This window comes from Zootoca vivipara, chromosome 15 (assembly GCF_963506605.1).
Source record: "Zootoca vivipara chromosome 15, rZooViv1.1, whole genome shotgun sequence".
NCBI lineage: Eukaryota > Metazoa > Chordata > Lepidosauria > Squamata > Lacertidae > Zootoca > Zootoca vivipara.
The window spans coordinates 22626190-22642660 of record NC_083290.1 but is presented as its reverse complement, the minus strand read 5'-3'; the positions used below and the strand labels follow the sequence as shown (position 1 = coordinate 22642660).

Sequence of the window (16471 nt, the reverse complement as noted above, 5' to 3'; positions counted from 1 at the left end):
CCTACGTTTCCTCAGCAGAGCTATGGAAGGGTTCATATTTGATAACCATTAAGCAGCTTAATGAAATAATTATAACTCAGGCTCCTGAGCCCCGAGCAATCGATAGCCATGAGCTCTGAAGCGGCCACACACTCTGAGCTCTGCCGTTTGCCCAGCGCTACCCAGCAGGCAGGCCATCGGCCTGCAAATGCAATTGATGCTAAAGTTGCATTAAAACATTCCCATCAAGGGCAATTGTAGATTAAAGGCTACCAAGGCACTGCGGTTTGCCGGTCAATATTCTTTATTTGCTGCATCAATCCACCCCCGCTCCAGCTCCCCCCCCCAAGTGCCTTGTCCCCTCCTGCACTCTATTAGCAGAAGTCAATTTGCTGTCAATGGGCAGCCGAGTCAAAGACACATTAATGCATGCTCACAAAAGCAGTGCACATGGCATTATCACTTCACTCGCTTTCAAATTACACTCTAACGCCAACTCCGGGTAGCTTGTGACTTGTTAGCACGATATGCGATTTGTTGCTACTGGGCGTAATATTTCATGCCTAAAGATTTCATCAGATATTTGATGACAGAAATAAACTGCCGCCCGTGGGGAAATCACTTTGAATAATAGAATTAGGTATTGTTGGGAAATCAATCAGGAATAAGCGAGGACAAGGAAAGCGAGGAACATATTCCCCCCCCCTTTGCCTTCTTAGAACCCATTTGTCTGCTAATTAAAGGGCTTATTATTAATAAATCATACTTAAGCAGCAGAAATTCGAAAGCAACCTCTTCCCTCTCTCAAGAGTAGGGAAAAGTTGATCGGTCAGGGTCTTTTTTCCACCCTTTAAAGCAAGGGGGGAAATAGAGTTAGTACAAACATCTCAACACTAACAGCACACCCTCGGTATTTTATATGAAATGGAAGCTAGCGTGCAATTTGCCTGGGTATCTCAGGGTTTTTCTTACAGGTCTCCCATTTCATTTTAGAATCAATTACTTTATATACAGTACGTTTATATGCATTCTCCCATCGGCTGTTTTGCTTTCAAGAAATAGTTTGCCTCTTGGCCATGGCTGGGGAGCTCTGAAGCATCCATTTCTTCCAACCACAGGTTTACCTTCTCCCCTTCCAGCAAGGTAGTCCACATCCCAGAGGAACTCATTTATACTGGATGAAGGAAAAAGGGAAAGGAAAGCATTTCACTGCACATGGAAAATGATCCCAGCAGGTCTGGTGGTTCTTGTGCCATTTCACAGAGACCAAACTGTATTTTGGGAACCAGCAAAGCAGAGTCAGCCTTACTGAATATGTGTATGTGTGTGTGTGTGTTGTTTTTTGCGTTGTCTGACTTCCACACACAGCAAGTGGCTCATCATAACTTTTCCCTCAACAGGCCCTCCTTAAGGAGCACTTACATATTCTTTTAATTTTCTGATTTGTATGCTGCATTTTCTTCTTTGTAGAAACACACACACTTCATCTGAACAAAGCCCATGTGATGTAGCGGTTATCAAGACAGAGGTGTATTAACAATCGGGACCAGAAGCCAGAGGAAGTGTGGGGTCATGGTGGTCAGAATGATGGAACAGAACTGGAGACGTCTGAGTTCAAATTTGTGCGCACACGCACACATACCACCTTTCAGAACTCAAAGTGTACTCGAGTGCGCTCAAGAATAGTGCACTTCAGCAGACTAGTTGCATCTCATGACGCATGCACAAATAACAGCTCTTCCTTCCATTGAAGTGAAATGGGGAAGTCCTTTGGGATGCTGGTGGAGAAATGCAGCAATGGCAATATCCCATTGGTTAGGATGTTTTCCCTGCCAGCGAAGGCAGTAGAGAAATAGCTTGGTGGCTCTCCAAGGGCAGGGAGTTCCAACGTTTAGGAATCACAGTAGAAAAATATTTACCTGTGCTGCCTACCCTGCTAATTTCATATCAGTAAAAGGGGGGGGGAGGAATTCATAGCAAGGATTTTTCTTCTGATCTGATGGGGCAAGAGGCTAGGTATTGACTGTATTAAGCATCTAATTCATTCCCCAATAAATGAGAGGGGGAGGGGGAGGGACTGCAATTAGAAATTGTACAATAAAGTTCCCAAGGGACCTTTTTTGCATTTGTCCCTATGCATCATGGACAGCCCATTTTTATTTTATTCATCTTTCTTCTAAGGAGCTCAAGGCATGGGCACTACAGTTCAAGGATACTGACAAGCTGGGACGTGTCCAGAAGAGGGCAACCAAAATGGTCAAAGGCCTGGAAACGATGCCTTATGAGGAACGGCTTAGGGATCTGGGTATGTTTAGCCTGGAGAAGAGAAGGTTAAGGGGTGATATGATAGCCATGTTCAAATATATAAAAGGATGTCATATAGAGGAGGGAGAAAGGTTGTTTTCTGCTGCTCCAGAGAAGCGGACACGGAGCAATGGATTCAAACTACAAGAAAGAAGATTCCACCTAAACATAAGGAAGAACTTCCTGACAGTAAGAGCTGTTCGGCAGTGGAATTTGCTACCAAGGAGTGTGGTGGAGTCTCCTTCTTTGGAGGTCTTTAAGCAGAGGGTTGACAGGCATATGTCAAGAATGCTTTGATGGTGTTTCCTGCTCGGCAGGGGGTTGGACTGGATGGCCCTTGTGGTCTCTTCCAACTCTACAATTCTATGATTCTATGATTATTCGCCATGTCATTTATATCCTCCCAACTCTCTCCCGGTAGCAGCCAGTACACAGGGCTGCAACACAGGATGGAAGAGAAGCAACACAAAACCATCACCTACCCAGCTGAGAAGCCAGGCTTTTCCCTCTGTTAACTGATCACCTGGCAACATAGCAGAGGAGGGAAGGGAAGGGAAACAAGGTCTCTGCATTGGCACAACTGAGATACTGATGGGATGGAGCAACTCAGCTCTCTAGAAAAGTTGCAACTTTTGTGGCCTTTTAGGTTAGAGAAAAGGTGAGTAAGAGGTGACCTAACAGAGGTGTATAAAAGTATACATGGGGTGGAGGAAGTGGATAGAAAAGGTTTTTCTCCTAAAACCTAGGGACAGCTAATGAAGGTGAATGTTTGAAGACACAGGACAAAAAAAGTCGTTTTAAAAAGTATTTATTTACATAGTGCAGAGTTAACCTATGGAATTCACTGCTGCAACTTGGATGACTTTGAAAGAGAATTAGACAAATGGATGAGGGAGACAGGGCTATCAATGGCTAGATTAGAAGCTGTGATGGTGATGTTGTGTCTCTGTTGTGGAAGCCGTATATCTCTGAATACGTGTTGCAGGGAATCACAAGTGGGGAGAGCGCTGTTGCCCTCGAATCTTGCTTGTGGGCTCCCCGCAACTGTGAGGACACGTTGCAGGACTAGATGGGCCTTTGGCCAGATCCAGTTGTGCTCTCCTTACATTGTTAGGTCTTTTTGCCTATACAAGGCAACCTGCAACAAAACTGCAGTTCAGATTGCTCTGTTTAAGGTTTCATCCAGCCATGTCCTTCTCTAAGATACCGTATATTCTGGCGTATAAGACGACCCCCAACTTTCCCAGTTAAAATATAGAGTTTGGGATATACTCGCCGTATAAGAAATACGACCCGGCGTATAAGACGACCCCTGACTTTTGAGATTTTCCTGGGTTAAAAAGTAGTCTTATACATAGGAATATACAGTATTTTGTTTTCACCCCCTGCTCAACAAATCAGTGCATTATAGGGGTTTCTTCTCGATGACTCCCTTGCAATTCTGCAATTCCATCAATGCAACCTTCTCCGCTTATTAGGAGTTTCCCTCACCACAACTGAGGGTTTTCCCCTCAAAAGTCCTTTTGCACTTCTGCAAATTACCCGCCCCCCAAAGCCTGTCATGTATGGATGGTGGTGTTTTGACTGCAGAAGGATCAGCAACGGAGGAGGTTGTTTTTAGTATATGTGATGACTGCCCATGCACATTAATTAGTCAGCAGTCAGGCCCAATCTAAGATGTTATTTTCCTCTAGCCTTTTGTCCTCTCCAGTTGGATGCTGTTGCGCTTGTTAATCTAAATTTAATGGCCATAATCCTAATATAGGGATGGGAGGAAAGGGGGGGGGAGAGATCTAGGGGCTGCTCCAAAGTGGTTGCAAAACACAAAAGGGAAGGAGCCAGGCTCAGTTTGCGCATTGTTTCGAGTTCCGTGAAGATTATGACGCAACTAAAGGGGCCTAAATAGCTTCAGATCAAACAGGCGGCTCGGTCCTTGAGGCGCCTGGCTGGGAATTATCCTCCTGAAAGGGGAACCAATGCAGAGATGGCCGAGACAGGAGTTAAAGTCTATGAGACTTTCCAGTCAGATGTGATGAGATAGCTTCTCGACCCTCCAATAAGCAAGGAATTAGCTTCCTGCCCTCTTTTAATCAGGCAGGAACTGGTTGATGATATAAAGACAGGCTCTCTCAGAGAAAGCTGGGGAGGGAGATAACCAGCTGGTTCTGGTGGAGGGCATATATACTGCGCCAGGCCTTTCCACACTTCATGCAGCAGCAAAGAGTGTGGTGTAGTGGCTATAGTGCCATACTTGGACCTGGGAGAGACCAAGGTTCAAATCCTATGAGCTCTTTGGAGGAAAAAAAATAATCCTGTTTTTTATTGTAGATATATTCCACCTTTTTCTCCGAGGAACTCAAAGTGGTGTACGTATGTGGTTTTCCTCATTTAACCTCCCACAACATGCCTGTGAGGTAGGTTAGGCTGAAAGGCACCGATTGGCCCAGGATCACACAGTGAGTTTCATGCTCCACTTCAAAATATGCTAAAATTTCCTTGTAGACCAGGGTCACCAAACTATGGCCCGGGGCCCGAATACGGCCCAATCGCCCCCCTGCTCGCAGCATAAAGCGGGTTATTTGTGGGGCCTGCCTGGTGTTTTTACACGAGTATAATGTGTGCTTTTATTTAAAATGCATCTCTGGGTTATTTGTGGGGCATAGCAATAAATTCATATTTTTTTCCAAAATATAGTCCGGCCCCCCACAAGGTCTGAGGGACAGTGGACCGGCCCCCTGCTGAAAAAGTTTGCTGACCTGTTGTAGACCTTTCATTACTGAGGCAATTGCATTCAACCTTTGCTAACTTCTCTTAGAATCCGTGCAGGTGTCTTGATTTGGGATGCTCCTTGCCAACTAGGGATGCATTGATTGGAGCACCTCACCCAAATAAGCAAGTGATGAGAGAAATTAATGCTTTGAAGTGCAACTGCTATGTGGCTGTCTCCCATGCTCTCTCTTGACATTTGAACTCATCCAGGAAGACCAAAAAACAAAACTAGCTGAGCTCCACATCCCAACTAGCTGAACTCCACATCCCCAACTCCACACAGCTTTTATAGATTAGTGACTGCTGACATCTGGTGGACAGAACAAGAATTTTGGTTTCTAACTATACTGCTTCAAAGAAAGGCCTAAAACTTGGCATGCCACCAACTCTGGGAGCTCACTGGGCAATCAAGCAATTAAATGGGGCATCAATACAGCAGCTATGCATGTGAAAGGCAAGTCTCCTTGCTTAAATAATTTTGGGAACTCAAAAGCTTTATTAGTCTTATATTTATTACATTTATATCCCACAGTTTTCTCCAAGCTCTCCCTCATTTAATCCAAACAGCCTTGTTGTGGCTGGTCCAAGGTCACCGCTTCTGGCTGAGTGGAGATTAGAACACTGGTCCCCCAGATCGTAGTATGACACACTAACCCAGGGTTTCCCAAACCTGGGTCTCCAGTTGTTTTTGGAGTAGAATTCCAATCATCCCTGACCACTGGTTTTGCTAGCTAGGGATGATTGGAGTTGTGGTCCAACAGCAACTGGAGACCAAAGTTTGGGAAACACTAACCAGTAAACACTGGCGCTCTATAAAGGTGTTAGACATGATGCAACTGCAAATTTTGGATCCCTCCCCCAAAACTAACACCACTTCCTCTAGGGAAGTGGACATGCTTCCATGCAGAATGCATGCGGTTTGGTTTCAATTAGGGATAGGAAGAGCTGAGCTTTTGTCTGAAACCCTGGAGCAACACTGCTAGCGGGTGTTGACAATTCAGTGGTAAACAAACAGATTTAAGACTGTTTAAGGCAGATCTGTGTTTTACTGGTCAAAGCAGCACCTTTATCAACATGGATGTTAAGGAAAACAGGACTGGTAAGGGGGCGAGAGGCTGCCCTGATGAAAGCCACAAAGACTGCCATCCTAAAGCCACTTGGGAGTAGGCCCCACTGAGTTCAGTGGGATTTACAGCATTAACTCTGGAGGTAGTCACCATCTTAATATGCTCTACTAGCTGCTATACATTTCAGGTTGCACCTAGAGTGCAGGGACCTTCTTCCTCCCTGCCCCTCCAAAGGAAAAACTGTTCTATCTCCCCCTACAAAGGGGTGGGGGGGGGGTGGAGAGAACTTCACCAACCAATCCGGCTTCAGTCTGAAAACATAGGTGTCTGATTTAATGAACTAGCATCATTAAGTGTATTATTAAAAAAAACCCTGCTAGAATACTTGTAGAATGTGAGGATGCTTTTGTGACAAAAAGGCCTAACCCCCTTTTGAATGTATCCAAGAGCAGGCCTTTCAATCTCAGGAAACCCTTGCAGGCAACTTCCATTTTGTATGCTTTTTTGTCACTTCTCTGAAATAAATATGGAAGACTAATTTTTAGGGGGCTGCCCTTCTATTGCTTCATCTAGGTTCAGATCCTCACACCCTTATTGTGGGTCATATGGTTTCTTTCCCCCATCAAACCTTGGGACAGAAAGAACAGATAAGCAAATTTGCATTGGGGTGGGATTGCTGGTTTTAAGGTTCTGGCTAGTTAATACCGTATTTAACCCATGTGTTTCATATGCATTCGAAGCATGTGTTATGTCGCTATTCACCGAAGTATTAAAGATACATTATGAAGGATTTCTGGAAATTAAGATACATTGTAACTTAGTGCAATCCCCCTGCTCTGGAACTCAGCATTAGAAAGGTATGCAAAATATAAAAAACCTACATATGTGTACTGTTGTGTAGCAATCATATTATGCCTCCCAGCTGAGTGGATTAATATTGGGTAGGATGCTCCAGAGGTTTTAAAACCCACACATTACAAACCTGAGGTGAGGCTATAACAACATGTTTGTGGGAGCTTGCAGGGTTTGAGGCAAAATAAGTCTGCCCTCCTCCCTTGTCAAAAGGTGGCAAGATGACAATTCAGCTAATATAGGAGCTATGCAAAAGCAGTGAATAGCCTTGAATTTTAAAAGGTCCAACCTCAGATCTACACTTACTGTGGAACAATTTAAATAAAAAAATTCCTTCAGTAGCACCTTAAAGACCAACTAAGTTTTTATTTTGGTATGAGCTTTCGTGTGCATGCACACTTCTTCATGTGGAACAATTTGGCATTCTTCTAGGTCTACAAATGACCTTATAACAAGGATGCTGCATAGTAGAAATTGGAAACAGCACCAGGAAGTTTCATGCAAAGTAGCTAAACGTAAATGTTGATGCCTTGCTCCTATGCAGTCTTTCCTGGCATACCAGAAGGATTGACCAAAATGGCTCCACCCCCTTTTGGAAGTTATTTCTTATAACCTTTCCCATTATAATGCACACTCTGCACCCATGGTTTTTTTATACCTGCACCCCATCAAATTCAGAAACTGTTCTACTTCACCTATTTCACTCTGGCTGTATCATGAGGGGGGGAAACCCAGACTGTATCCCTTTGAAACAACACAGCTGCATAAAAAATTGCTACCAATTACTCCCTACAAAAATCCTTCCAGTCTCTGGGACCTTCACTTATTGCTGCTGGTGTCAATCTGAAGACCCAACATTTTATTACCGCTGTTTCTCTTGCCAGGTTCTGGGCTTGTTATCTGTTAACATTTTAAACCACAGGCCAGATATTCAGCAATCCAGATTTTACTTTGCCACCTGCTATTTGACTCAATAAGGATAGCAGATGTTAAGATTCTGCTTTTGCCTACTAAGGAAGCACCACAAGTAAATATTTAATGTTGCCAATTAAATAAGTTTATTGGGACTCAAGTTGCATTTCTACTTTTATACAGTACTGGTAAAGTGCAGTGTTTGCCTTCCCCTCCCTGTGCACATGTTCAAAGTATCAAGAATGCCCTTTGTAATTTGAGTCCTTCAGTTCTGAAGGTGGTCCACAGAAATGTCCTCTCTAGAGCTTTAATCCACCTCCTCAATGGTTGGTCCAGAAGATGCTCCTCCAGAGGGGGGTGCTCCACCACCAGGGAAGCCACCAGGCATGCCTCCGGGCATCCCACCTGCACTCTGGTACAGCTTGGTGATGATGGGATTGCAAACCTTTTCCAGCTCCTTCTGTTGGTGCTCAAATTCTTCCTTCTCAGCTGTCTGAAAATATACAGGAAAAAAGCATCCGTGTTAGTAGTTTCCCTGTACAGTCGTATAAAAAGGGAGGATGCTTGGCTAAACCCAGTTACCACATCACACAGTTACTGCATCACATATTAAGCTATATACAAGCCATTCTAAGTGAACTTTGCCTAGTTTCGTATGATGCATAAAGCGTCTTTACTGGGCAATTGGGGGTTGCAATGCCCAAGATAAGAGATTACCAAGTGGTCGCTCAGACATCCAAGGAAGGTACTTTGAGCCAACACAGGTCTTTCAACCTCTGGTGGAAACTACGAATGGTTTTGGAATCTCTTTCATCATTGCAAACCACTGGGCTACTACTCTACTCCACACCTTTTTAAAAATCAAGGACAGACCCACCGTTTAAAGATTTGTAGCGCCACCCTACGCACTTGCTAGCTTTTGAAGTGTAGGCTGCCTTCTGCCATACAGAACAGCTTTGTGGACAAGCAACGTTTAAATGCTTTCCACCACTATTATTTGAGGCTTGAAGTGTAAAAACCCCTTCCTTTATATATCTGGGTTGGGGCGGAGCTACAAACCTGGTTTTTATCCAGCCAGTTGATGATCTCATTACACTTGTCCATGATCTTCTGCTTGTCTTCATCACTAATTTTGCCTTGAAGTTTCTCGTCTTCCACAGTAGCTTTCATATTGAAAGCATAGGATTCTAGGGAGTTCTTGGACGACACCTTGTCACGCTGCTTTTCATCTTCAGCCTTGTATTTCTCAGCTTCCTGGACCATACGTTCGATGTCTTCCTTGCTGAGACGGCCTTTGAAGAATAAAATAAATCTTGTGTTAAGTTTTTTTTTTTGGCAGTCAAACCACTATTTGCTGCCTAGGTTTTTTTTTAAAAGAAGTAAAGGCATCCTGGCATCTGGATTACCATCTTATTCCAAAGGGAGCCTACTGATGCCAGTGGGAAGGCCTGAACATTAGGTCAATTAGCTTTGGCTCATCTATACTGAGTTACCTACTTCCATTTCATAAACTTATTTCCACCCCAGTAACTTACCTTTGTCGTTGGTTATTGTGATCTTGTTCTCTTTGCCAGTGCTCTTATCTACAGCCGACACGTTGAGGATACCATTGGCATCAATGTCAAATGTTACTTCAATTTGAGGTACGCCCCTTGGAGCTGGAGGGATGCCAGTTAATTCAAACTTGCCCAGCAAGTTATTGTCTTTTGTCATTGCTCTCTCGCCCTCATAAACCTATAAAAACAATATAAAGTGTTTATCGCCAGTGTCTTTCACAAGTGTAAAGGGCTCTATTTATAGGTTTAGAATGCATTTGAAAATTAACTTCTTCAATAGGAAACTAAGCAGTTATGAGTCAGTTGGTCGCTCAGACATCCAAGGAAGGTACTTTGAGCCAACATAGGTCTTTCAACCTCTGGTGGAAACTACGAATGGTTTTGGAATCTCTTTCATCATTGCAACCAAACACCAGCCTGCTATCCTTACACAGAGTAATTCATGTGATGTCCCCCAGAAGTTGATACTCCCGTAAACTAAAACAAACACTGTCAAATGTCATGTTAGCCAGAGTTTCAGCACATCTGGAGGGCACAATTTTGGCTAGCCCTAGATTAAATGGCAGTATTTTTAGCCAAACACCTATGAAACATTTTTACCATACCTGAATCAGCACACCTGGCTGGTTATCAGAGTACGTGGTGAAGGTCTGAGTCTGCTTTGTGGGAATTGTGGTGTTTCTTTTAATCAAGACAGTCATGACACCACCAGCTGTTTCAATACCCAGCGACAGAGGAGTGACATCCAGCAACAGCAGGTCTTGCACGTTTTCAGACTTGTCCCCAGACAAGATTGCAGCTTGAACAGCTGTAAAAAGGAGGGGGGAAGGTTATGCATAAACCAAAGCACACACTATGCCCCTTTTAATACCCATAAATAATTCTACTCGCTCAGACATCCAAGGAAGGTTTGGACCATCATTATCAGCTTCTGGTGGAAACCGCGAATGGATTTGGAACCAGTCATCAGTGCAAGAAATCAAGTTTACAGGAAGGACTCTGGGTTCTTGGCTTGCGTGTAACACATGCTTAATCTACAGGTATATTGCCCCCAAAGTTTTGGTGTAACTGCAAGGGTGCATTGCTGATAAGCTTTCAGACTATTACTAGCTCTTAGTACTGACCTGCACCATAAGCCACAGCTTCATCAGGGTTGATGCTCTTGTTCAGTTCCTTGCCGTTGAAGAAATCCTGAAGGAGTTTCTGGATCTTGGGGATGCGAGTGGAGCCACCAACAAGTACAATATCATGCACCTGAGATTTATCTAGCTTGGCATCCCGCAAGGCTTTCTCCACAGGGTCAAGAGTGCCACGGAACAAGTCAGCATTCAGCTCCTCAAAGCGAGCTCTGGTGATTGAGGTGTAGAAGTCAATACCCTCATACAGGGAATCTATTTCAATACTGGCCTGAGTACTGGAGGAGAGGGTACGCTTTGCACGCTCACAGGCGGTGCGGAGTCTTCGAACAGCTCGCTTGTTTTCACTGATGTCCTTCTTGTGTTTGCGCTTGAATTCAGCAATGAAATGGTTGACCATTCTGTTGTCAAAGTCTTCCCCGCCCAAGTGGGTGTCACCTGCAGTTGACTTTACTTCAAAGATGCCATCCTCAATGGTGAGGATAGAGACATCAAAGGTGCCACCACCAAGGTCGAAGATCAACACGTTTCTCTCAGCACCAACCTAGGATACACGATAAAAGGAAAATGTAAGTGGAAATAAACACAAATGAGCAATACCCAGATATTCCTCACCATGGACTGGGATGGCTCCCACCACTTACTTTTTTGTCCAAGCCATAAGCAATAGCAGCTGCAGTTGGCTCATTGATGATCCGGAGCACATTGAGACCAGCAATGGTTCCAGCATCTTTTGTAGCCTGGCGTTGGGAGTCGTTAAAGTAAGCTGGGACTGTGACAACAGCATTTGTAACAGTCTGCAAAAGGTAAAAAGAAACTCGTGTTAAAGTATGGAAACAATACAGCATACAATCTGCGATTGCAATGCTATCATTTAAAAACCTCACCTTTCCCAAGTATGCCTCTGCAATTTCCTTCATCTTAGTTAGCACCATGGAAGAAATTTCCTCTGGATAAAAGCTTTTCATTTCTGCTTTGTACTCCACTTGGACTTTTGGTCTGCCAGCATCATTCACCACAGTGAAAGGCCAGTGCTTCATATCAGACTGGACAACAGCATCATCAAATCTACGGCCGATCAGACGCTTGGCATCTATTAAAATATTTTAGTTACTTGTTAGTAATCCTTCACTGGTGACTTCCTGTATCATTTTAATAATGGCACATTGCACTTTTCTAGTCTGAACAGTTTCCAAAAAAGTAGCTATGTTAGATTGAATGCAGCAAAAAAGGGTATTTCAGATTTAATTATACCAACTTTCAAAGCATACATGCACTTAGCAGAAAATGCTGCAACTTAATGGAAAGATGCCTGAATTTATTGATTAATTGAATTTGTACACGAAATAAAATGTACGTATAGATGTAAAATTTTACATTCTACTAAAGAAACATTTTATACACCCACATATACAAGTATATGTATGTATATGTACTTATCTCTGCCTAGTAAGAATTAAGTTAAACAGATCCATAAAACCTGATGCTGCAACAAACTTGTTGGCCTTTTAAGTTGCCACAAGGCTTATTTCCAATTTGAAGGGAGCACACACAAAGGGTTATACAACTCAATAAAACACCAAATCTTCCCAAAACTCCAGGTGGACATATTAAGCCTTCTCCACAGCACTATGATATTCTTGCCACTAATGCAGCTATTCGTATGGGGCATGTGGTATGGTCAGGGAAGTGACTCCCTTAAGGAAGTGGTTTTAAATATAATTCAAGTGGTGTTGAGAAACTTCAACTCCGCTGGCTTTTGAAATGTTCCAAGTTTTAATTAGCTGTGCCCTGCTACTATAATACTTTATTACCCAATCTTGTTATTACAGCAGTTGTATGACAGAACACCTTAAGCAAGCCTTAATCTAAATGACTATTGTGCAAGACAAATGCTTCCAGAGAGTCTTAATGATCCTTACCAAAGACTGTGTTTGTGGGGTTCATTGCCACCTGGTTCTTTGCAGCGTCACCAATAAGCCTCTCTGTGTCAGTGAAAGCAACATAGCTGGGAGTGGTCCTGTTACCCTGGTCATTGGCAATGATTTCCACCTTGCCATGTTGGAAGACACCCACACAGGAATAGGTGGTGCCAAGATCAATTCCAACAGATGGTCCCTTAGACATTGTAGCTGTGAACACAGTAACATTTAATTAGATATCAACAATTCATACCTGTAATGTTTAAGCATGAGAAAGCAACATATTGGAAGCAAAAACTATGTCAGCCGATTCACATTAAGAACAATCATTAAGACATTAAGAACTATTTAGTAAAACGTTTATCCTAGAGCCAGCCTAGTGAAGTTTCAGAAATGGCCAAGAGGACCATTTACCCATTTAAATCCCCATTTGGCCATAAAACTACCAGTAGATTAGCTCTCTGAAACAATTTGGAATTTTTCCTTGCCTTGAAATCAAAGCATTATTTGTGCAGGACTAGGCCTCTTTCCCAAAACGTTTCTTGCTTAGAGTCCCACTGCTCGGATGTAAAATTATGTTTGCTTTTACGCATTCCATTTTCATATCCCACCAGGCTCCCAGACTTGCAAATCTGAACCAAAAGAATGGGGATTGAAGGCGGTGGAGCGACTTTGGAGAAGCCACCACGTGGCCGAGGCGGAAGCGCCGTCTTTCCAGCCTCGAGGGGAACCGGAAGGATTGAATTACTCTTCCCGACATGCCCGCGCGGAGGGAAGGAGGTGGGGCTGCGCGATGGATTCTGGTAACCTCTTTCCCCCTCCCTCCGCGGCCTGCATTTGGAGCATGAGGCCTCGCCGTATGGGAGGAGCAATACCATACCACGTGCAAAGATGCCGGCCGGAACCGGCCGAGGGCGCTGCTGAGCACGTGGCGGGGAGGAGGAAGGAAAGGGCGATTAGGTAAGCTTCCTGCACCAGCAACGAAGGGAGAAGACATAAGATTCCTCCTTCTCACCCTAAAAAGGAACTAGACCTTTCGCCAGCAGTTACTTTACAACTTCCGCTTTTAAAGCAAGAATCCAATTATCTACGGCCCAGAGAGACAGCAATCCTGCCCCGCCTTGCCATCTGCGGCTCACTTCCTTGCCTCGATATTTGAAGGTCATCGGGAAAATAACGCCCGCTCCCATTTTCTAAGGCTTAGCGCCTGGGCTCGGTGTCCTAATGATTAAGACGCCCTCTGATTTCGTTAATCTCCCCTCATCCAAGTAAAACTGGATTAGCGGCACACGATACATAAACGTGGGGGGGAAAGGGGGATATTTAACCCCGTATTTAACTGGGGTTGCCCCCACCTAATTTTCCCGCATTGAATCAACGGGCTTGCCCGTGCAATCCTATAGCTTGGTTTAACGGGGCATAGGCTGAACAAATGCGTAGCAGAATTCAGTCTGCCTTCACCCTACCTTCCTTTTCACTCCCCCGTTCAAAGAAAAGGCCAATGCAATGCAGCTGCTTTATTAAAGGAGGGCGGCCCGCCCACGTGTACTTTAATCGCCTTAGCAGATTTAGCCTAGTTTTTCCAAAGCCAAGCCATACTATTATCTTCCCCCCCCCCCGCGCGCGCGCTTCCTCCTTTTCTTTCTTTAATACGATGCGTTTCGCGGAGCCTCTCCTTAATTTTTTTTCCTTTTATCGGTTTCCCTAAAGGAACACCCGTTCCAGGCGCCATTGTGACCCCCCCTCCCCCCCGACTCAGGCAGAGACCTCTACGTTAGAGAAGGGGGGCGCAGAGGAGAAAGAGGCTTGAAAGACGTTTTGTAGAGCTGAAAGGAAATGGAACAAAAGGAATCGGAAGCCTGCGAAATTAAGGAGCAACACGGGTTTTTTTTCACTTTAGCAAATTCTCTACTCTCCTCCACCCCAATCACAGAAGGAAAATAAATCAATGAATCATCTGCAATTTACCCATTAACTAGCGCATATAAAGACACCCACTCTGCATTACTGCCCCCCTTCAAAGAAATTACCTGCTTCGTTTTCCTTCAAAAACCAGGAAACGAGTAGCTGCTTCGAGTAGCTCTGGATAAAAAGCGGCTTTCTCGGCCCAGCCACAAGTCATTATATACTGCGGGAGAACCTTCCAGAAGGGCCACGCCTCTTTCCGGCCGACGGGCCAATCCTGCCGCGTCGGTCGCCCGCCTTCCCCGCCCACTTCACCCAATGGCCGTAGAGGCATTGCGTGAGGCCTATGTGACGCAACAAAGGAAAGCGAAGGGGGCGGGGAAAACCAGTGAGTCAACGGGAGCCGGCCGGCTTTCTCCTCCTTCCTTCTTCTGGTTCTAGAACTTTCATCTCTCCCAGCGCGGCAAGACATTGTATGTGGGTGGGAGGGAGAGAAATTGAGCTGCACGACGTGGATCTGGCCCAATGAAATTTCTCCCTCGGCCGCCTTTATTTGCATAACCGGAGAGCTGGGCCTGTTCTTTTTCTGTCTTTTGTGTTCTGATGTGGAGCCAATCCCTCGCAGAATCGGGTTCCCCCCCCCCAATATTTACACAATACCCGATTGGAGGGATTGGGCGGAGAAATGAGACAGGGAGAGAGAAGGGGAGCCGAGCTGAGTGCAAACTGAATATTCGGACGGGCGTGGGGAGTGACCAATGAGATGGTAGCGCGGGAGGAAGGGTTGAGAAGCTGGGCAATCGGATCGCTGGTTACCTCACGGAGCGGGAAGGCAGTGGGCGGGACGAGGGCAACCGCATTTTTGGAAGTGAAGGAGAGAGTCTGGCACAAAATGGCGGATTAGCGAGACCCGTTTGCCGCAGGGCGCTGGCTGACGGCCAAGGCCGGGGTTAGTTGGGGACGGCCGGTGCATGCTCGGGGGCCAAGGGGTGGACAATGCCGAACTATCTCGAGAGAAAGTAAATCGACTCACCACACTTAGGATTGTTGTGGCTTTTTTAAAAAACCTATTTTCATTTATTGCATTCATATTCCACCTTTTTCTCCAAGGTGGTGCACGTGGTTTTTCCCCTCATTTAATCTCCGCAGCAACCCTGTGAGGTAGGTTAAGCCTAGAGGCAGTAACTGGCTTCTTTCCAAGGTCACATGCCGTGAGCTCCCAGTTCCTAGTCGTGACACTTTTTATCAACTATGCCACACTGGTTGTAATATGAGAGAGTTTCTGAAGGGCATTCTGAAACCGATAGTCTTAACCTTTCTCCCTTTGCCGACCTGCTGTGCGAGGGAATTGCCTTTATAGAATTCTGCACATGCTCAAGGGCACATTGCACCCCACCCCCAGGCATAACCTGAAAGCTGCATAAGCGCCACGGGGAAAGGCAAGGGCTGGCCCAATACATTTTGGTACATGAGGCGAACTACAAAATGGTATCTGCCTACCCCTGCCCAGCCAGGGAAGAAAGGGTGAGTGAAGAAAGGGCGGTGTGTGTGTGTGAATAAAATCTTCAATGGGTACAAGGCTGGAGGAAGGGGTCTGCTCTGAATCCCACCTGGCAGGTGCAGAGTCCAGAGGGGAATTTATTAAGCAAAATCTCAGACCACTGCACACACTGTGGCTGTTAGATTTCATTACTGTACTGTATTTTGTATGATTTACATACCTATTGATTGTTAAACAACAACAACTGCCCTCCAAAGGGTTTACCAAACAACAACAACCCCAAGTTGTTCCTCCCACCCCCCCTACCACACAGCCTGTTGGAGAGTAAAGAAGAAGCTGAAAGTTTGCTTCCTGTTTCCTGTTGTGTTCCATTTTTGTTGGCCTAATAAGGGTCTTGTTTCTGCTCTCCCCCCCCCTAATGGGGTGACACTTTGTTTTTCCCTCTTAAGTTCATATACAGTACTGTAGTGCCCAGGTACTAAAATCAGGTACTGTAACAGATTAGCTGAGCCCCTGTCAACCTTGTTTGCAGTTAGCTCCACATCTCTCCTCAACAATATATGATGCT

At 44.9% G+C, this 16471-nt stretch overlaps 1 protein-coding gene and 3 non-coding genes across 4 annotated transcripts; all 4 read right to left on the bottom strand.

Annotated features, from left to right (window-relative positions):
* Positions 1-8005: 8005 nt before the first annotated feature.
* HSPA8 (heat shock protein family A (Hsp70) member 8) lies at positions 8006-14660 on the bottom strand. The gene is made up of 9 exons (XM_035138752.1): positions 14528-14660; positions 12498-12707; positions 11463-11668; positions 11220-11372; positions 10564-11119; positions 10045-10247; positions 9419-9617; positions 8943-9175; positions 8006-8376 (listed from the first exon to the last, which is right to left on the bottom strand). Exons 2-9 carry the CDS (start codon positions 12700-12702, stop codon positions 8191-8193), a joined length of 1941 nt encoding a protein of 646 aa, XP_034994643.1. The 5' UTR covers positions 12703-12707; positions 14528-14660; the 3' UTR covers positions 8006-8190.
* LOC118097431 (small nucleolar RNA SNORD14) lies at positions 8608-8705 on the bottom strand. Its single transcript, XR_004694041.1, has one exon. It is a non-coding gene; the product is annotated as a small nucleolar RNA SNORD14 (small nucleolar RNA).
* Positions 9747-9844, bottom strand: LOC118097430 (small nucleolar RNA SNORD14). Its single transcript, XR_004694040.1, has one exon. It is a non-coding gene; the product is annotated as a small nucleolar RNA SNORD14 (small nucleolar RNA).
* On the bottom strand, positions 10327-10414 carry LOC118097432 (small nucleolar RNA SNORD14). The gene has a single exon (XR_004694042.1). It is a non-coding gene; the product is annotated as a small nucleolar RNA SNORD14 (small nucleolar RNA).
* Positions 14661-16471: the final 1811 nt, after the last annotated feature.